General features: G+C 47.0%; 1 protein-coding gene across 1 annotated transcript in view; it reads right to left on the bottom strand.

The window, feature by feature from the left end:
* The window catches only part of ADCY3 (adenylate cyclase 3), a 76,847-nt gene that overhangs the window by 41,413 nt on the left and 13,109 nt on the right, over nt 1-22,325 (bottom strand). Inside the window, exon 3 of the mRNA XM_035110846.2 lies at nt 10,147-10,296. Coding sequence (XP_034966737.1) covers nt 10,147-10,296 — 150 coding nt within the window. The remainder of the gene's footprint in view (nt 1-10,146; nt 10,297-22,325) is intronic.

Raw genomic sequence — 22,325 nt, 5'->3', positions numbered from 1 at the left:
TGCTGAAACCCTGAAGAGGAACACTTCAAACTGCAACGTTTTGTTGCAGAGCTCGCTTGAAAATCCAGTTTGTCTTTGGGAGAACTCCCAGTTCTCCTTGTCTCCCAGCGCTGGGACAAAAACCCCAGCCATGGGGGCCTGTTTCTGAGCTTGGTTGAGACCCGACACCCCTTCCCCACCTTGTAAGTTCAGAAACAGGCAGGAGCGATGGGAAACTTTTGCAGGAAGAAAGACGTTCACCCCTTTGCCAGGGAGACATTTGCTTGCTCTGCCTGGCTGTGTGTTTTGTGGCACCAGAAGGGGTAACTGTCTCGAAATGTTTGCCATTTGCAGCCATGGAAATGGGTTGCCATAGCGACCCCACCTGACATCCAAGCCGAATTACAGGAAGTGGAGCAAGAAATGATTTGAGCCAAGGGATGAAGAAGGGAAAAGAGTAATAAACTTTTTGTGTGAGAGAGAGAGAGAACAGAAGGAGGCAAGGAGACATCTGTTTCTACAAGGCAGACTCTTCCCTTCCTAAAATCCTGCCATCCCAAGTGATAGGTCTGGGGCTCAATCTGCCCTTAACAGACTGGAGAACCGCACCAAAACTAACAAAATAAATTTCAATAGGGACAAATGGAAGATTCTGCACTTCGGCAGAAACAATCAGCTGCACAAATATAAAATGGGGGATACCTGACTTACTAGTACAGTCAAACCTCAGCACTTGAACGGCTCTGTTTTTGAACGCTTCCACTCCCAAACGCTGAAAACCTGGAAGCAAATGCTCCAGTTTTTGAACGTTATTCGGAACCCAAATGTCCGATGTGGCTTCCATTTTGAGTTTCCTTATTGAAGCTTCCACTTTCAGTTTCCAGTTTTCAAACGTTTCAGAAGTCGAACGATCTTCTGGAACGGATTACGTTTGAAAACCGAGGTTCCATTGTAGTCCATGTGAAAAAGGACCTGGGGTCTTAGCAGACCACAAGCTTAACATGAGTCAACAGTGTGATGCAGCAGCAAAAAAAAAAGCAAATGCTATTCTAGGCTGCATCAACAGAAGTCGAGTGTCCAGATCAAGGGAAGTCATAGCCCTGCTCTATTCTGCCTTGGTCAGACCACACCTGGAGTCCTGTGTTCAGTTCTGGGCGCCCAAATTTAAGAAGGGTGTCGACAAGTTTGCAGAGGAGGGCAACCAAGATAATCATGTGTCTGGAAGCCAAGCCTTATGAGGAACAGTTGAGGGAACTGGGCATGTTTAGACTGGAGAACAGAAGGAGATATGGGAGCCATCTTCAAATGTTTGCAGGGCTGCCACATGGAAGAGGGAACAAGTTTTGTTTTCTGCTGCTCCAGAGGGCAGGACTTGAACCCATGGATTCAAATTACAAGAAAGGAGATTCTGGCTAAACATTAGGCGTTAACACATCTGGTGTTAAGAGCTGTTCAACAGACGATCTTGGAAAGTGGCCGACCCTTCTTCACTGGAGGTTTTTAAGAAGAGGTTGGATGGTCATCTGTCAAGGATTTAACAGAAACCTCCCGCAATGCAGGTATCACAGCAAAATGCTGAAAAGGTTTTGCAAGCTTTCTGCATGGTTCCAAAAACCGCCAAGCCTGTTTGGGCTGGAGACAGCAGAAAGAGGTATGTGCAACTTGGGAAGCAACATTAGAAAGTGGCATCACATACTCCCTGCAAATCTTAAGTGTTCCAGTTCAACTTACTAGAATTCTGGCACTGAAGTGTGTTGCATAAAACCTATTCACCGCTCCCACCGAAATTATTCTTTCCCCAAAGAGCACTGTTCTTCCAGGTTGCATGCACAATATATTCTAGCGTGTGTTTACTGTAAACATGAAGAATCTCTCATGGCCACACATTTATGGTGGACCGTGGAACTTGAACAGAATCATAGAATTGTAGAGTGGGAAGGGATGCCAAGGGTCCTCTAGTCATAGAATCATAGAGTTGGAAGAGACCACAAGGGCCATCCAGTCCAACCCCCCTGCCAAGCAGGAAACACCATCAAAGCATTCTTGACATATGCCTGTCAAGCCTCTGCTTAAAGACCTCCAAAGAAGGAGACTCCACCACACTCCTTGGTAGCAAATTCCACTGCCGAACAGCTCTTACTGTCAGGAAGTTCTTCCTAATGTTTAGGTGGGATCTTCTTTCTTGTAGTTTGAATCCATTGCTCTGTGTCCGCTTCTCTGGAGCAGCAGAAAACAACCTTTCTCCCTCCTCTATATGACATCCAACTCCCTGGAATGCAGGGGAGACATATTTGCAGGAGGGAACTGAAGGAGTTAACATCCTTCCAATTTGCCCATCAAGTGCCTTTCCCCCCCCCCCCAACCAGCCTTAAGTCTTGTTCTCCTCATTCTCCCCAATTGTATATCCAACTGGCAGTGTATGTCCAGATTGCATCTGCTGGGTTCCCCCCCACATACACACACACAGAGGGGGCAATCTGCAGGCACCAGGGCTAAACTGCATACACAATACACACTTTTTCTGACAATTAATCTTCACAGCAGGGGGGGGGATGGGCAAAAGGGCTCTCAGATGCTGAAATTGTGGCTTGATCAGAGGCTCCCAAGCTCACCATCCTTCAGCAGAGAACTGCAGCCGTTTCACACTGCAGGAGCCTCCATGCAGAAGGCAAAGTAATAATTCAGATTATATCAGAGACACACCTCTCCCTCCTCCCTCCCTCCCTCCAGCTCTCTAGGCACCCTATTAGAGTGTTTAAAGATGAAGCCTGCCAGACTAATTAGCTCTTCTGTGGCTGCCTAAGCTAATTGGCGGAGCTGGTGCTGAGGCCGGGGCAACATTCGCTAAGCGGAACCGAGATGCGACTCGGTTCTTGATGTGATCAAAGCAAGCTCCGTCATTCTGAGATGCAGGAATGAAAGGCAGCTATGGAATATTGATGCTGGGGTGGGGGGAGGTAGAATAGAAAAGTCCAATCTTAAATGCATTATCATCATCATCATCACTAATTTGAAAAATACTTGAAGGTTTTTTGTATATATATAATAAAAAAAATGTATTCTGAGTATTCAAGTGCCAATGGTCAAAGGCCTGGAAACAATGCCTTATGAGGAACGGCTTAGGGAGCTGGGTATGTTTAGCCTGGAGAAGAGAAGGTTGAGGGGTGATATGATAGCCATGTTCAAATATATAAAAGGATGTCATATAGAGGAGGGTGAAAGGTTGTTTTCTGCTGCTGCAGAGAAGCGGACACGGAGCAATGGATCCAAACTACAAGAAAGAAGATTCCACCTAAACATTAGGAAGAACTTCCTGACAGTAAGAGCTGTTCAACAGTGGAATTTTCTGCCAAGAAGTGTGGTAGAGTCTCCTTCTTTGGAGGTCTTTAAGCAGAGGCTTGACAGCCATATGTCAAGAATGCTTTGATGGTGTTTCCTGCTTGGCAGGGGGTTGGACTGGATGGCCCTTGTGGTCTCTTCCAACTCTATGATTCTATGATCTGAATCTGCCCAGGTGCTAAAATACTGAGGTGAGCACCATCTCTAGGTCAACACCTGATGGTGACACGAGGCAGAGCCTTTTTTGTGGCTGCTCCCATACTGTGGAATTCACCCCCAAGAGACCCAGATTGGCTCCCTCCCTCCTTGTTATCCTTCTGCCGGTAGGCTAAGACCTTCCTGTTCAGGAAATGATGCTGATCGCTGGGCTCCTCTCAGGGCAACCTTTACTTTAACTGCTGGCTCCGAAAGTGTTTTGACGTACCATAAATATTCCTCTGATTACTACCGTAGTTGCTCAGGGTAGAGGGGAGGAAATTTCCTTTCACTGTTCCCTGCTTATGAGCTTCCCAGGACACCTGCTTTGTGCTCATGAGAGAAGAGCCTTGGAGCCTAAGTTCCCATAAGCAGAATTCGACTCATGACATGCTCTGGGCAGCTGATTAGAGCAGGGGGAGGCAACCTAAGAGAGCTGGACCATAAAGAAGGCTGATCGCCGAAGAATTGATGCTTTTGAATTATGGTGCTGGAGGAGACTATTGAGAGTCCCATGGACTGCAAGAAGATCAAACCTATCCATTCTTAAGGAAATCAGCCCTGAGTGCTCCCTGGAAGGACAGATCGTGAAGCTGAGGCTCCAATACTTTGGCCACCTCATGAGAAGAGAAGACTCCCTGGAAAAGACCCTGATGTTGGGAAAGATGGAGGGCACTAGGAGAAGGGGACGACAGAGGACGAGATGGTTGGACAGTGTTCTCGAAGCTACGAACATGAGTTTGACCAAACTGCGGGAGGCAGTGGAAGACAGGAGTGCCTGGCATGCTCTGGTCCATGGGGTCACGAAGAGTCGGACACGACTAAATGACTAAACAACAAATCATATCACCCCTTAACCTTCTCTTCTCCAGGCTAAACATACCTCACAGCGTTGTCGTGAGGATAAAATGCGGAGGAAGAAAACCGTGTACGCCACCACCTTGAGCTCCTTGGAGGGAAGGAGGGGTATAAATGCAATGGAGATATAAATACAGACAGACACACCAACCCCAAAAAGGAAAGAGGCGGTCTTGTTGAGGTTCCTGCGTTGCAGGGGCTGGACTAGATGACCCATGGGGTCCCTTCCAACTCTACAATTCTGTGATTTCTATGAAAGGATGGTTTCATCATCTGCACAGTGAGGAAATAGAAAGATAGATAGATAGATAGATAGATAGATAGATAGATAGATAGATAGATAGATAGATGATAGATATTTCAAAAGGCATGTTCAGATTTTATTTTGGGATTTGCTCCGAATGTAAATAACTTGGTTAATTAAGTGGATTTCTACCGAGAGCCTACAGGGGTTACTCTCCGGCAGCAGATACAGAGAGAGTGTTGCTATGGGAACTGGACTGTCACCAGGGCCTCCCTCTCGATTTCTCCGAGAACAGGCAATCTATAAGAGTATAAACAAGGAGAAATCCTTCCAACCGAGAGCAACAGGAAGCTGCGGAGACGCAAATCCTAAACTGCAGAGCAGAAGCTCCATCTCTCTCTCTCTCTCACACACACACACACACACCACGAGCTGTTGCAAAGGGTCTGTCTCTTACGGACAGGCCGCTCCAAACACCCAGAAAAGGCTGCGTGGTGAAAAGAAAACCCAATTGTTTAATTGGGTTAGCCCGCATTTGGGATGAATGAATGGGCTAAGTCATAAATTCCACCAGGTGACTTTAACCTCTTCCATGTGGGAACATTGGTCCATCTAGCTCAGTACTGTCAGCACTGGCTGGCAGCTGCTCCCCAGCGCTTTAGGCAGGAGTCTCCAGGTGGGGAGGGGAAAAGGCTCCCCCCACCTAAAAACCCAGGCAGGCACCGCCAGGCGATGGAAACACTCAGGTAAATGGGCTGAGGGCTCAGTGTCAGTATAGCTTCCTATGCTCTCTACAATTTGGCCACAGGGAAACACAGACCGTTTGGGACTCGGGCGGAGACCCTCTTCTCCAGGAAAAGCTGCTGCAATTGCTTTTACGGTGGGGCATTGACTGAGAAGGGGGTGGAAGCAGCTTCCTGTGCGTTAGAAACTCAGATATATAATCAAGGCGCCAAATGGCTCTTTAAACCAGGGCGGAGCTGCCAAGTCTAACGCTGAAAAATGCGGGATCAACAGCGGCGCGGCACCAGAAGTCCGGACATGCGTAGAAGCGACTTCCGGTGCCGCTCTGCCCCATTTCCAGTGCCCAAGACATGGGTAGAGCGGCACCCGAAATGGAGCCTCCCTGGCAGGTAGGAAATCCGGGGGGTTTCCGGGATTTTTTTTCTATTCGGGATAACAGCAGGAAACGGATTAAAATCTGGGGGTTTCCAGCGAAAAACGGGAGACTCGGCAGCTATGAACCAGGGTTACAGCCGCCGAAACACAATGCCTAGTGGTCATGGTTAGGCCAGAAGGCTCAAAAGTCGTATTTTTCAACGAGACTTTTGGGTTCCTGAAATTCGTTCTGATTGTGCAGATAAAACATAACAGACACAATTCTACAGGAGGTGTTGCTAGTGTGTGAAAACGGTCAAGATCCGAGGATCCGCAGGCATGCAGCTCCAGATGGGGGAGACATCAGGCGCCAATCCTGGCACCCGGGCATCTCACTTGGTCACAAGTTGCCAAAAGCCAGGTGCTAAATGTGCCTGGAGAATTCTGAACACTGATTGCAGGGGGTTGGACTGGATGACCTTTGGAGTGCCTTCCAACTCCACAAGTCTATTATTCATCCCAGGAAAACCAGCCCCCGTTTTTCTGCCTGCCATACAAACGTAGAGGAGCCTTGTCTAGGTACCCCCGCCATTTCCCCCGAACGAGCAACGTAACGTTAAATAATAGAGGCTTGCTTTCATCATCGTCCTCTTCTTCAGCCTCCATCTGTGCGATACAGCAGCAAAAAAAGTGAATGCTATTCTAGGCTGCATCAACAGAAGTCTAGTGTCCAGATCAAGGGATCCTGGCGCCCGGGCATCTTCACTTGACCGCAAGTGGCTGGTAGTCAGGTGTTAAATGCGCCTGGCAAATTTCAAAGGCTGGCAGCTGACCCTCCTTACCAGGCCGACAATGGAAGGAGGGAGCTGTGCTAGGATGAACACATCAAGGCCTTCCTAGAGACAGATAAGCACTGCAAATAAACTAAAAATTTGCAGAGGAGCCAAGTGGTGAGAACCCAAAGAGCCCTGATTGATCAGGCCGTCTAGACCAGCATATTGTTCTAACAAAGGGCAAGCAGGCGCCTGTTGTGGAGAAGAGAACCCACAAGCAGAATCCGAACACAATTTCATTCTCCTCTCCTGCGGTTTCCACAATCTATATCACTGCACAATATACTGCATTTTAGACACCGAGTCAAAAATGCTTCATTTGCCCAAGCTCTTAGTGAATAATATCTCTCGGGTTCTTTTTTATTGCCACGGTGGCTATGAAATGCGCTGTTTTATTGGCTATATTTTTTTCCGGTAATTATATTTTATGAGCTATCTTTGCTATCATTGTTTGTCTTTATTGCTGGAGGTTGCCTTTAAAATTCTCTGCGCTGGAAAGGCAGATTAGGAGGGTTTAGAGCAAACAAACTCCGTCCTAGCTGGGTTGAGGAGGATACTCTCAGGAAGGTTCCCATTTATTTCCAGTGCTATTTGAACCTGACTTCACCATGGCGCTTTTAAAGCAGTCGGTTGTTTGCCCCCCCCCCCAAATAGTGAACAAACAGGCTCTGAGAAAGGGTCATTTACAAGACTGTGATTTATCCAGAATCCAGACTGAACTACAGAAAAGTAAGGCTTCAATGCCCAAACAACAAGTGTGGGTGCAGCCCACTGGGAACTTTTTCTCCATAAAGCCTTTTATAAGCAACAAACCATTTCCCGGTTTAGTAAGGTTTAGGAGACAGTTACCCAAATATGGTTATCAGATGGAACCTAAGTATAGAAGCACAAAATGTGTGCATGTTTCAAGAGGGCAGAATAGTTTAAACATGCACCAATGTTTTTTTTTTAATAAAAAAAACTTTCCAAAATGCTGATGTTCACTCAAAGTCCCAGTTCAAAGTGATGCATATTACTGGTTGTAACTCTCACAAAATGTTATTAAAACAAAGCTTTAAAAGTGGACTAATTATAGAGCACTTTCAAAGCTAAGCACTGCACAAGCTAAGTTTCTGATCCTGTTCCCGTATCCTATATATACTTCTACAGGTTCCTTCCAACTCTACAATTTTACAATTCTGCGATACGATACCCGTTCCGCATTTGTAAGAACTTGGTCATTTAGTGTGGCAGCGCCTGCACTGTGGAACTCCCTGCCTATTGAGATCAAGCTGGCGCCTTCGCTGTGCTCTTCTCAGGACCTGCTAAAAACATTCTTGTTTAGGCAAGCCTTCCCAGATTCTTAGAACGTTGAAGTCATTTTATTCCGTTTTAGTATTTTAACTTTTCTGCGTTTTAAAGTAGGGATGTAATTCCTTCTTGATTCCATCTTTTCGTAAACTGCTTTGAGGTTCTTCACTACCAAGCAGCGTATAAATTTTATGATGTTTTTTTTAAAAAAATTCCTCATTATCCAATTAGCAGCCACATGTTAAGTACACCCCTAACCTTGGATCCCGAATGCCTTGCAAGTCGAGCATTTTGGTTCACGAAAGCCACAACCCCAGAAGTGAATGTTGCAGTTTGCAAACGTTCTTTGGAACCTGAACGTCTGACACGACTTCTGCGACTTCCGATTGGCTGCAGGAGGTTCCTGCAGCCAATTGGAAGCCGTGCCTTGGTTTTGGAAGTCGAACGAACTTCTGGAATGGATTGCATTCGACTTCCAAGGTACCACTGTACTTCCAAAGTTGAATTTTGTTCAGGCTAGAGCTCTTTTAGAGCTGAAGGGTGGGGGAAATAAAGAAACAGACCCTGTCCTCAATCCAGCCCTATCAATGTTTTATGCAAAACTGCTGCCATTCGCTGACACCCCTGATGTATAAGGGGAGAGGGACATGCATAAGAGTGCAGAGCAGAGGTCAAATTTCTGCTTAAAGGAATTTGTCAACTTCTCAAAAACTTTCCGTGTTCCTTTCCACTTCCATTGCCTCTCTCTCTCTCTCTCTCTCTCTCTCTCTCTCTCTCTCTCTCTCTCTCTCTCTCTCTCTCTCTCTTTTACCCCTCACAGGGGACCCGTCTCTGCTTATCAGTCGTACAGCACAAGCCTTGAGCTGATGATATGCCGCCTGTCTCTCTCACAGCAATGCATAAATATCTCTTCAAAGACCCATCCAAGCACTCTCTGACGCCTGCAAAAGTTTATCTCCCCGTGAACCCGCAGCTTAGGCTTGACATCAATAGCACTTTGGTGACGCGGGTCTGGAAGGCATTAGGAGCCGTCTTGGTGTGGGACAGAAGTCAGGAGCTGTTGACAGGGGGCCGGCAGCTGTGAATTGGATGCAGCCGAGTCTATAAAAAGAGCGCCAGATCTATTCTTAGCCCCAGGAATGGTGTGTGCGCACCTTTCCCCTCTGCACATGACACAGTTGTTGCAAACAAACCTCCCTCAACTTGCTCCCTTGCAGATGTTCTGGACTGTCACAGCCTTCGATGCTTGCGATCCATATGCAATCCACTTTCAGGTTCTTCGGAGGAGGCAAACATAAGAGCCTACTAAAAACCTGGCTTCTGGATCAGGCAATCTAGTCGAGCATCTAGGCGCAGGTCAATTCTGTGTCCAAGCAGCTCCATCTGGTACGCAGGGTGAGACCCTCCTGCCTGCAGACCGTCTTGCCAGAGTGTGCATGCTCTGGTTATCTCCCGCTTGGACTACTGCAATGCACTCTACGTGGGGCTACCTTTGAAGGTGACCTAGAAACTACAACTAATCCAGAATGCAGCAGCTGGACTGGGGATTGGGAGTGGCCGCCGAGACCACATAACACCAGTCCTGAAAGACCTTAATTGACTCCCAGTACGTTTCCGAGCACAATTCAAAGTGTTGGTGCTGACTTTTAAATCCTAAACGGCCTCGGCCCAGTATACCTGAAGGAGCGTCTCCACCCCATCATTCAGCCCAGACACTGAGGTCCAGCTCCGAGGGCCTGCTGGTAATTCCCTCCCTGTGAGAAGTGAGGTTACAGGGAACCATGCAAAAGGGCCTTCTTGGTAGTGGCACCCGCCCTGTGAAACGCCCTCCCATCAGATGTCAAGGAAACAAACAACTATCTGACTTTTAGGAGACATCTGAAGGCAGCCCTGTTTAGGGAAGTTTTTAATGTTTGATGTTTTATCGTGTTTTCAATCATCTGTTGGGAGCCGCCCAGAGTGCCTTAAGCTGGAACTGGGGGCAACTTCTGCTACGTAGGTATCTCACCTCAGATCCCAAATACTAATTACATCCCTTTGATGCTGGACTGGAATGCTTTGATGGTGTTTCCAGCTTGGCAGGGGGTTGGACTGGATGGCCCTTGTGGTCTCTTCCAACTCTATGATTCTATGATCCCTGGGGAGGAGCAGCAAGGAGAGATGGCTCTTGGACATAGACTCTACCAACCACTGGAAACTCAAGAACCACCAAGGGCAGACCTGTCCTTCCTGGGTATCCAGCTCAGCTCCTCCCACGGATGCGACACAGGGAGATAATGCTGGTTACTGTCGGAGCAATTCAACTCTTACCTGCTGCTGGCTTTGCTCCTCAAGGTTGAGCTTGACCTCCAGAGACTGACGAGCTTCCAGGAAGGCTTTGCGGTGCTTACGATCAGCCATGTAGTACGACATGATGCCCACGCAGATGGTACACAGGTAGATGGCAACATTGGACAAGATCTTGAATGAGAGAGAGAGAGAAAGAGATGATCTGCAGAAAATGGAGACCATTTCTTTGCTCCAGGAGATGCAGGTATGGAAGATGAGAGCAACCAGGCTTCTGTCCCACCCTATGCGTAAGAGGTCACCGTTGGTCGGAACTGCACTTTAGCCCTCCAGGTGTTTTGAACCACAACTCCTTTCAGCCCCTGATGGGACTTTGTAGTCCTGGCTGGGGTTGGTGGGAGCAGTAGTCAAAAACATCTGATGATACACAGTTTTGCTTCTCCAAAACATCTGAACCAGGAGAGGCTGCAAGAGCTCCGGATTAGTGTTTGAATGTGGTGGTGGAATGGATGAGACCGGATTAACTTGTGCCTGAACCCTGGGAAGACAGAGGCTCTTCCCATGTTTTGGAGATACACAAGTTACTTGTTCTGGACTTACTTGTTCTCCCTCTGAAGGAGCAGAGGGTGTGTAGCTCGGGGGTACCCCTGGATACATCTTTGTGACTAGAGGTCAAAGTCTCCTCTGTGGCAAGGAGTGCCTTTCAACAGCCTTGTCTAGTTCCCCAGCTATGGCTATTCTTGGGCAGAGGGCCTTCTGGGTGGTGGCGCCTGCCCTGTGGTGCTACCTTTGAAGATGACCTAGAAACTACAACTAATCCAGAATGCAGCAGCTGGACTGGGGATTGGGAGTGGCTGCTGGGACCTTATAACACCAGTCCTGAAAGACCTTCATTGACTCCCAGTACGTTTCCGAGCACAATTCAAAGTGTTGGTGCTGACTTTTAAATCCTAAACGGCCTCGGCCCAGTATACCTGAAGGAGCGTCTCCACCCCATCATTCAGCCCAGACACTGAGGTCCAGCTCCGAGGGCCTGCTGGTCATTCCCTCCCTGTGAGAAGTGAGGTTACAGGGAACCATGCAAAGGGCCTTCTTGGTAGTGGCACCCGCCCTGTGGAACGCCCTCCCATCAGATGTCAAGGAAATAACCAACTATCTGACTTTTAGAAGACACCTGAAGGCAGCCCTGTTTAGGGACGTTTTCAATGTTTGATGTTTTATTGTGTTTTTAATATTCTATTGGGAGCCACCCAGAGTGGCTGGGGAAACCCAGCCAGATGGGCAGGGTACAATTATTATTATTATTATTATTATTATTATTATTATTATTATTGGAAGCCTGGCCGCTGTAGTCTATGTGTTGGTAAACTCAAGGCTGGATTACTGCAACGTGCTTTTTGCGGGGCTGCCCTGGGCCTGGTTCAGAAGCTCCAGCTGGTACAAAATGCAGTAGCCATTGCACTTATCTTTGTAAACCAAGAAAACCCTGAATAAAAATATTTTTAAAAAAATAAATAAATAATAAATAAATGCAGTAGCCAGATTGCTAATGGAAGCATCTGGCTAAGAACATGATACACCATTGTTAAAACAGCTGCTGGCTGTGCCCATCTACCACTGAGCCAGTTTCAGGGTCCTTGTATTTTTTTTAAAAGCTGCTCAGACAACGACCTGGAAGGCCCAGACTTCTTCCTAGAAACACAGCACCAAAGGAAGTTTGGCTGAGCCCCAAAGTAAACAGCAATGTGTACACAGCCTCAGTCCGTATTGGATTTGAAAATGCTTTTTATATATGAAATTATTTTCGTTGTTTTTACATGGAATTGCTTTAATGGCTTACATATATGCAATTGTTTTACATCTACCTAAATGTTTTATATTTGTTGCTTATGGTCTTGATCGTCAAATAGCTCCAAGGTTTTTTTTAATACGAAGCTATCCACAAATGGAATTAAATAAATGAACTGCCGGACGTTGTCATCACCGAAGTCCTGTTTTTAAAATACTCTCCTGCTAGTTTTTTTTCCTGTTGTGCCTCTGTTTTTATAATACTGTTTTATGTTGTGTTTTTGTACACCGTTTGTAGATTTTATTATTATTAAGCATTTAGAAATGCTTTTAAATAAATAAAAATAACTGAATAAACTGTTAACCCCAATATTTTGTAAACTGATTAGAGGTTCTATTCACAATCAATTGGTATATACCCCAATCCTGACCCCACTGGGCCCCATTTCGAAGAGCTGGTTTTGATCTATAAATCCTTAAATGGCTCAGGATCGCAATACCTCAAGGGCCGCCTCTCTCCAAATGTGCCCTGTGCCCTGAGATCATCCTCTGAGGCCCTTCTTCACGAGCCCCCTCCATGAGAGGTCTGGAGGTCGGCAACACAAGAACGGGGCCTTTTTGGTGGTGTCAACAACAGGCATGCAAACAATAATTCATGTAAGCGACCAAAGTGGATAAATGTTTTGTTTTCTTTTGTTTAAGGAAGGGGGAAACAAGCAAATAATCAGACTGTCCTGTTGAGAATGTGGAGAAACCAATGTATAAAACCGTTCTGCTACTGCGCAGAATCTGCCTACACCAGGCACCTCCAAACTCGGCCCTCCAGATGTTTTGGGACTACAACTCCCATCATCCCCTAGCTAACAGGACCAGGGGTCAGGGATGATGGGAGTTGTAGTCCCAAAACATCTGGAAGGCCGAGTTTGGGGGTGCCTGGCCTACACCAACGAGGGAAGCTTTGTGGAGCACGGAGAGAAGCTGGGGCACCTACAAATCAAAGCTGCTGTTAAAGGCAGAGGAGCAAGAGCTGGTAAAACATTGGCAACCCTCCCAGGCCCACCACTCCTGGTAAGGTGTGGGTGGGCGTCCCAGCTGTTCCCAGGACGTCCTGGGACACAAAGTGTTTTCACCCCTGGGCTTGCCTGGCAGCCCTTTCAGATGGCTCTCACGTGACTTTGCTCATTACAACTAGTTAAGGTGTTTTGGAAAAAAAACAAAAGAAAAAAACCTGCCAGGTCTCTAAGCACCTGTGCATCGAGGGGCCTGAGGGAGATACCTGGAGAGAGCAATTTCTTAAACGGAGCTTTGCATCTGATAGCCTTTGCAGCAAACAGTTTCTTGCCTTCCGTGGAGGAACCAGATCGTGCCTGGGCTCGGATGGCTATGCTGCGGAGGTGCCTAATTTTAAAATATTCGCACACAGATGCTGGACCAGAGGGGACACTGGTCCGACTTTGTGTGAAACAGTTGTGCATGTCCCCGACGTTGGAATATAGGAATCTGTCTCACACCAAGTCAGTCCATGTGAAGGTAGCTGAAATCACCCACCGCTCTTTTGTCTCTCCTTTTCAGATGCTTCCTGGACTTGATTAATCAACACAAGGTCTCCTTAAGGGTTTTGATCAGGGGAACAATAGTCTGTCCACAACAACAACTTCCTTTCGGAGCCAGGTATCGCCAGCCACAGAAATTATGTGGTCTGTCCCTTTGGTCTACGAGCCGCCCCCAAACCAAGCTGCCCGCTCTGCGAGTCCCCACGCGCTGCGCTAAACCAGCACAGCACGGGGACTTGCCAAGTGGCGCCAGAAATCGCATCTGCACATGTGCAGATACCGGAAATCGCTTCTGCGCATGCCCAGAAGCTGAAAATTGCTTCTGCGCAGGCATGAATTTCCAGCGCCGTGCTGCGCTGGTCCAGCCCACAGACTAAACGGCCTCGGTCCTGTATACCTGAAGGAGCGTCTCCACCCCAACCGTCCAGCCTGGACACTGAGATCCAGTGCCGAGGGCTTTCTGGCGGTTCCCTCATTGCGAGAAGTGAGGTTACAGGGAACCAGACAGAGGGCCTTCTCGGTAGCAGCACCGGCCCTTCCATCAGATGTCAAGGAAATAAGCAGCTATCTTAATTTCAAAAGACATCTGAAGGCAGCCCAGATGGGCGAGGTATAAATAATAAATTATATTATTATTATTATTATTATTATTATTATTATTATGGCTGGTAAGCCTTGCCGACCCCTGCTTTGGAGAATTCTAGCTAGCATTGTGCCCTCTCTGTGATGTGCAGTGTGACATCACCTCCAGATAATCCTTCTCTGTCCTTCCAGTAGCGTTTATATTTATTATTATTATTATTATTATTATTATTATTTATTATTATTAATTAAATTTGTATACCACCCTTCATCTGAATATCTCAGGGTGGTTCACAGGATAAAAATACAAGATAAAAACACAAAGTACATAACAAAAACAAAGCAAAACAATAACCCCTATTCCCCCACCTCCTCCCACAGACACATTTAAAGTAGCACATATTGCTAGTTTGGATACAGACACATGTCTCCGCAGAAATATTGTTGCATTCAGTGCGACTTATTCCCAGGTGAGTGGGTTTAGGGGGGCAGGTTTAACTACCTGCCTTGGAAATACCATAAGATAGAAACTCAGACAAACTATACATGCTACCAGCGCATGGAAATGGGTGGGGACAGGGAGAAGGGGCAATACTTTGTCAGTAAGAGGAAAGAGAACAACAGAAAAGGACTCCTAAGTATTATGCAACAGCTACATTTAACATTTTAAATTGTTGGATAAAAGGTTCTCAATCTCTTCAGTAATCTTTTATCGCTCTGGGATGAAACACGTAGTAAGAAGCAGTAGAATTGCTAGTAATAAAACTGTGAGGGTCTAAATTACTACTGCTAAACGTTATTATAACTAGAGATTACAGTATCCCACTGGTTCTCTTCATCCCCACCAGGTTTTCGTTCTGCCCCTAAGACCAAGCTCTCCGGTTCGCCCATCGTTGGTTCGGAGGCTTCTAGCTTTAGCACATAAACACTTGCATGCGCTCTCTCTATCTTCAAGCATCTTCGGCACTCGTGTTTTGACCTGTGATGCTTTGTTCCGTCTGAATTCCCAATTCTGGGCTGCATCAATAGGAGTATGGCATCTAGATCAAGGGAAGTAATAGTACCACTGTATTCTGCTCTGGTCAGGCCTCACCTGGAGTACTGTGTCCAGTTCTGGGCACCACAGTTCAAGAAGGATACTGACAAGCTGGAACGTGTCCAGAGGAGGGCAACCAAAATGGTCAAAGGCCTGGAAACGATTCCTTATGAGGAACCGCTTAGGGAGCTGGGTATGTTTAGCCTGGAGAAGAGAAGGTTAAGGGGTGGTCTGATAGCCATGTTCAAATATACAAAAAGGATGTCATATGGAAGAGGGTGAAAGGTTGTTTTCTGCTGCTCCAGAGAAGCGGACACGGAGCAATGGATTCAAACTACAAGAAAGAAGATTCCACCTAAACATTAGGAAGAACTTCCTGACAGTAAGAGCTGTTCGGCAGTGGAATTTGCTACCAAGGAGTGTGGTGGAGTCTCCTTCTTTGGAGGTCTTTAAGCAGAGGCTTGACAGGCATATGTCAAGAATGCTTTGGTGGTGTTTCCTGCTCGGCAGGGGGTTGGACTGGATGGCCCTTGTGGTCTCTTCCAACTCTATGATTCTATGAATCGCTGCTCTGTGCCTCTGCACTCGTAATACCAAGTTCTACCCCTCTCTCTTTTCAATTGGCACAAACGCTTTCGCCTTCATATTCGCCCCAGAGGGAGGATTCCTTCCAAACCGGACTCTCCTCGGCTCCTGTCGGCTTGAAAGCTTCTCTGCCACCTTCTTTTTTTATTTTAAGAACCAATGGTCTGGTTTCATCCCAGTTCAAGTGGGGCCTGTCCCTTTTGTTCCCCCCAGGGCGCCTAGCAAACCCAAACCCCTCCTTGGCACGCTATCCATGCATTAACACTAAAAGCTGCCCCTAAGGCCTGGAACCCATAGCGTTTTGGAGGAAGCTACCCAGGAAGGCCCTAGCTTTCAACATCCCACCTAGCAGCCTAAGCTTTCCTTCCATCGTCTCACAACTACATTTCCCTATCTTGTTGGTGCTGGCATGTACCATGGTCACTGGAACCTCTCCAGCACTATCTACAGACTATTTAGACGATAAGACACACCAGCAGCCTTCACCTCAGAGAGGCCAATACTCTGCAGTCTGCACACCCATCACCCCACCTCCCCGGCAAGCAATCTATGTTCCTTATGATCAAATTGCCAGCTGTTTCTATTACAGTATTATGCTGTAAGCTACCCGACAAAGGTCCGTATAGTTAAAGCTATGGTTTTCCCAGTAGTGATGTATGGAAGTGAGAGCTGGACCATAAAGAAGGCTGATCGCCGAAGAATTGGTGCTTTTGAATTCTGGTGCTGGAGGAGACTCTTGAGAGTCCCATGGACTGCAAGAAGATCAAGCCTATCCATTCTTCAGGAAATCAGCCCTGAGTGCTCCCTGGAAGGACAGATCGTGAAGCTGAGGCTCCAATACTTTGGCCACCTCATGAGAAGAGAAGAATCCTTGGGAAAGACCCTGATGTTGGGAAAGATGGAGGGCACTAGGAGAAGGGGACGACAGAAGATGAGATGGTTGGACAGTGTTCTCGAAGCTACGAACATGAGTCTGACCAAACTGCGGGAGGCAGTGGAAGACAGGAGTGCCTGGCGTGCTCTGGTCCATGGGGTCACGAAGAGTCAGACACGACTAAACGACTAAACAACAACAACAAGCCACCCAGAGTGGTGTGGAAACCCAGCCGGATGGGCAGGATATAAATGATGATATTATTATTATTATTATTATTATTATTATTATTATTATTATTATTATTATCCCTCCTCCACCATTCCTGACCAACATGCACCCATCACCTTCAATGTTGCCTAGAGTTCCTCTGCAGAGAGCAAAAGCCCACTAAGAACTGTGATTTTACTTTTTGGAGTTTGACATGCAACATTCACTTTTTAAATGACAGTGCTCGTTTTAAGTTACTGGATACGCGCGCACACACCTTATTTTATTTCATTCTCTTTTATTCCACTGTACGCTCCATCCTCTTGATGACTTTTGCTTTCCCTTTTCTGAACCTTTCCCAGATCTACAATATCCTTTTTGACCCAGCCTGGGTGCGCTTTAGATATTTTGGACTTCAGTTCCCATGAGCACCATCTCTCTCTCTCTCTCTGTTTATCCAGTTAGACATACTTTTAATTTTTTTAAAAAAGCTATTTTATGAGTTTTGCATTAAGGACAACTTCCCTGGGGTTGCTGGGAGACAGTAAACATACCGCCAACATCTCGTTTATCTTTCAAATATCACTGCATTTGAATCGCTGGTTGCCGTTTCTTTACAAAAAATAAAAACCCACGGTTCTCACGCTACACTATAACTCCCTACTTCCTCCAAAAAGAGTTATCCTCGTAACTCAAAGGTAGCCAAGGGCCGGAAGAGGGAAGAGGAGACTGTTAAACTGGTTGTTTCTTCCACTCCATTAAGGCCCAAGCAGAGAATAAGGTCACCATCCCTGTGTCGGAGACTGGCAGGACGTTGACTTGTGTGTTGGGGGGGCTGGAGTCTGACTCGAAAGAGGAGAAATAAAAAAAAATCCTTCCAGTAGCACCTTAGAGACCAACTAAGTTTGTCATTGGTATGAGCTTTCGTAGACAGGTAGGTAGCCGTGTTGGTCTGACGTAGTCGAAACAAAAAATACCTACCTACCTGTCTACGATCACACTTCAAAATGACCTTAACAGATTAGACAACTGGGGCAAAGCAAACAAGATGAATTTTAACAAGGAGAAATGTAAAGTACTACACTTGGGCAAAAAAAAAATTTGAAAGGAACAAATACAGGATGGGAGACACCTGGCTTGAGAGCAGTACATGCGAAAAGGATCTAGGAGTCTTGGTAGACCACAAACTTGACATGAGTCAGCAGTGTGATGCAGCAGCTTAAAAAGCCAATGCAATTCTGGGCTGCATCAATAGGAGTATAGCATCTAGATCTAGGGAAGTTATAGTACCACTGTATTCTGCTCTGGTCAGACCTCACCTGGAGTACTGTGTCCAGTTCCGGGCACTGCAGTTCAAGAAGGATACTGACAAGCTGGAACGTGTCCAGAAGAGGGCAACCAAAATGGTCAAAGGCCTGGAAACGATGCCTTATGAGGAAAGGATGTCATATGGAGGAGGGAGAAAGATTGTTTTCTGCTGCTCCAGAGAAGCGGACACGGAGCAATGGATTCAAACTTCAAGAAAGAAGATTCCACCTAAACACTAGAAAGAACTTCCTGACAGTAAGAGCTGTTCGGCAGTGGAATTTGCTACCAAGGAGTGTGGTGGAGTCTCCTTCTTTGGAGGTCTTTAAGCAGAGGCTTGACAGGCATATGTCAAGAATGCTTTGATGGTGTTTCCTGCTTGGCAGGGGGTTGGACTGGATGGCCCTTGTGGTCTCTTCCAACTCTATGATTCTATTCTATGATTCTATGAAAGCTCATGCCAATGACAAACTTAGTTGGTCTCTAAGGTGCTACCGGAGGGATTCCCCCCCCCCACTACGTCAGACCAACACGGCTACCTACCTGTAACTCGAAAGAGGAGGGCAGTGGTTTGTGGAGACCTGTACCAGCAAGGAGGCTAGAATCAGAAGCAGCGTAAACTTCAGAGCGAGTAAAAGGTGACATGGTAGAAATTTATTAAAAAATCATGCATGGCATGTAGAAAAATATTTCTCCCTCTTTCGCAACACTGGAACTCATGGGCATCCAATGGAAGGCTGGAAGATTCAGGACAGGTGGAAAAAAGGACTGCTTTACGCAGTGCAATGTTAAACTATGGAACTCCCTGCCGAAGGAGGCAGTGGCGGTCACCAACTTGGGTGGCTTTAAAAGAGGATTAAACAAATTCATGGAAGGGAGGGTTGTCGGTGGCTACCAGCCAGCTGTTGGAAGCTGCATGCGAGGAGAGAGCTCTTCCACGGTGCGGGAGACTCAGCTAGATGGGCTCGCTAGCAGGCAGATTCCTCTGTTTATTTAGATTTACTGTTACTGCCCTTTATTATTTCTATCTTGCTCTTATATCCTACAGTAAGTACCCAGAGCAGATTACAAGAAAAGAATTATGTTCCCAGCAACTGATATTCGGAGATACACTCTCTCTGAACAAGGAGGCTCTCTATTAGGTCCCCATTACTAATACCAACTTGTATATATTTGTTTAATCCTCACCACAACTCCCTCTCCCCACTCTTTGTGTGTCTGTCTCCCCCCCCCTTTCCTCCTTCTCGATTGCAAATCAGCAGGCAAAGTTTCTCGTAAATATTTACCTGGTGCAAAGCACGGCGGGGATCAGGAAACAACGCTTAAAACAACCGAACCACTGTTTGGCAGTGGCGTGCAAATTGAGCCAGTGTGGTTCCAGCGGTTAGAATATCAGGCTAGACCAGGAGACCAGGGTTCGAATCCCCCACTCAGCCGGGGGTGAAGCTCACAGGGTGGCCTTGGGCCACTCACCGCCTCTGAACGTGACCTACCTCGCAGGGGTGTCCTGGGAATTAAACAAGGAGGGGCAGAACCATGCACACCAACTTGAGTTCGGGGTGGGGGGTGGGATATGAACACAATAAACAATCTAAATTCAATGCAATGGAACAACACACAATGGTGGAAATCAGGATGAGGATAAAAGCTGCACCTGCTGTCATAGAATCGTAGAATTGTAGAGTTGGAAGGGACCCCCAAGGGTCATCCAGTCCAGCCCCTAGCAATGCAGAACTCTCAGCTAAAGCATCCCTGACAAGTGGCCATCCAACCTCTGCTTAAAAACCTCCAAGGGAGGATCCGTTCCACAAAGCCCTTCCAGAAAAGGAAAAGCTAAACAGTAGAATACCTGGCGGGGTTGGGGGAGAGGAGGAGAATAAATGCATGAAAGAAGAGGGATATCCCCTTCCGCAGGTTCTGAAGGGGGGGGAGGGAGGGAAGCCACCTTCCACCAGCACCACCCCAACAAATGTGCACCAGGGACTTGCTATTCTTAGCTCCTCGGAGTTGCCATGGCAACCAACCCACTTTTGGAGCACTGAGGAAGCATCCGAGTGGGATTCGGAAGCCCGGTGATCGACGAATGCGAGCCGCAGCAAAAGAGCAGCACCCGTTCTCTCTGGGGTGGAGGCCATCGTTTTCCCGGGAAGTCCATAAACCCTGGAAGGAAAACGACCCAAAAGGAAAGCCGTGAGCTGCCCAGACAAGATCTGCTGCGGTGGTTTCTCCCTCGGCCATTTGTATTCTCCGGGTTTAGACAAAGAGAGAAAGCAAATGTAAGAAGAGGCTGCTGGATCAGGCCACGAGCCCATCTTGTCCAGCATCTTGTTCTCACATTGGCCAACCAGATGCCCCTTGTGGGAAACCCTCGAGCAGGATTCGAACACAAGAGCCTCTTGCAGGAGTGAGTTCCATAGTTTAACAGCGCACAAAGATGCTCTGCCTCCCAGACACTGAGATCCAGCGCCGAGGGCCTTCTGGCGGTTCCCTCACTGCGAGAAACAAAGCTACAGGGAACCAGGCAAGAGGGCCTTTTTGGTAGTGGCGCCCGCCCTGGGGAATGCCCTCCCATCAGAGGTCAGAGAGATAAACAACTACCTGACATTTAGAAATTACCTAAAGGCAGCCCTGTTTAGGGAAGCTTTTAGTCTGTGATATTTTAATGTATTTTGATGCGTGTTGGAAGCCACCCAGAGTGGCGGGGGAGGCCCGGCCAGATGGGTGGGGTATAAATAATAAATTATTATTACTTATTATTATTATTACTTATTATTATTATTATAAAATGAAAATTAATTAATAGTTTTGTAAGTTGTGTGTCTTCATTGCTCAATTGGATCCTTTTACATGGTTTTGCATTAAGGCATTTTATGCATTGTGACTTCCAGTTATTTTTATCGATCGTTGTTTAGTAATCATTCATTGTAAATGTTAAGAGTGAATTTCTGTTTAATTATTTGCTGATGTTTTTAGAGTTAATTTTGTTGTGTACTTTTATATTCTAATAGATTATTGAGTATTACCGTATTTGATATGTCATGGGTCGGCAAACTAAGGCCCGCAGGTCGGATCCGGCCCAATTGCCTTCTAAAGCTGGCCCACGGACGGTCCGGAAATCGCCACATGGATTGCCAATGCGGGCATTCTTTCTCTCTCCCTCTCTCTACCTCACACGGCAGCGGCGCCTCCTCCCTCCCTCCTCCTGGCTTCTCCCCGCCCTGCCTAGAGGAGGAAGGGGGCTGGGCTATGTTGCTGCCAGCCCCTCTCCAGAGCCCTTTCGCGCACCGCTCATCGTCCATCCGACGCCGTTCATCCCCCCCAAAAAAATATAGTTTGGCCCCCCACAAGGTCTGAGGGACACTGGACCCTGCTGAAAAAGTTTGAGGACCTCTGATATAAGTCATTCCATTTTAAAGTCATGTTTCATTACAATTTTTTGCATTGGGTCAGATTATTATAAGATGTGTGCTCTTGGCTGAATATTTTGTTGCCGCCTTGGGCATAGTAATATAGAAAGGCATTCTGCAACTTAAAAGTGAAATGAAATGAAATGCTTCCTAATGGCAATTTCTGGAAACCGCAGGAGGGGAGAGAATCGTCTGGCGCTTGGGTCTTGCTTGTGAGCTTCCTAAAGGCATCTGGGACAGGAAACCCAAACCCGCCCCCCAGTACCTATCCTTATGTAGCCAAGACAGCACCACCCAGGCAAACGAGGGAAGTATTGGCAGGCTTGGAAGAAACCCCAAAACAGCCCAGTGTGGACTAAGCAGAACACTGAGTGTCTGTTGGGGCCAAGGACCAGAAAACGGAATTTGGGAGGCATAGGGTGAAGAAAGCAGCTGGCTGGCTGGGACAAAGAATAGCAATGGATGGCAGATATAGCTTGGCTGATAGAGCACTAGACTTTTAATCTCAGGGTCGTGAGTTCGAGCCCCACATTGGGCAAAAGATGCCTGCATTGCAGGGGGCTGGACTAGATGTCCCCCTGTGTTCCCTTCCCGTTCTAGGATTGTATGATCCACACACGATAGTATTCTGTTACAGGCCCCTGCTTGTGCTTTCTGCGTTTCTCTACACAGAAAAGGCTGTGGATGGCCTTGGGATCTGCTGATTTTTCGGATGTACCCCCCTATGAAGAGGTGCATGTCCAAAAATGGGCTTAGCCACAGCAGAAAAGGTTCTGGAGCAGAAAGTCCAAGGCCTCCCATTGCCCCGGCCAAGTGTGTGTTATTCTCCTGCAGGCTCCTGGCTCAGGAGGAGGTTGCTCCCT

This window comes from Zootoca vivipara, chromosome 3 (assembly GCF_963506605.1).
Source record: "Zootoca vivipara chromosome 3, rZooViv1.1, whole genome shotgun sequence".
In the NCBI taxonomy this organism is placed as follows: domain Eukaryota; kingdom Metazoa; phylum Chordata; class Lepidosauria; order Squamata; family Lacertidae; genus Zootoca; species Zootoca vivipara.
The sequence above is the reverse complement of the archived record's forward strand: the minus strand, read 5'-3'. Positions and strand labels throughout refer to the sequence as shown.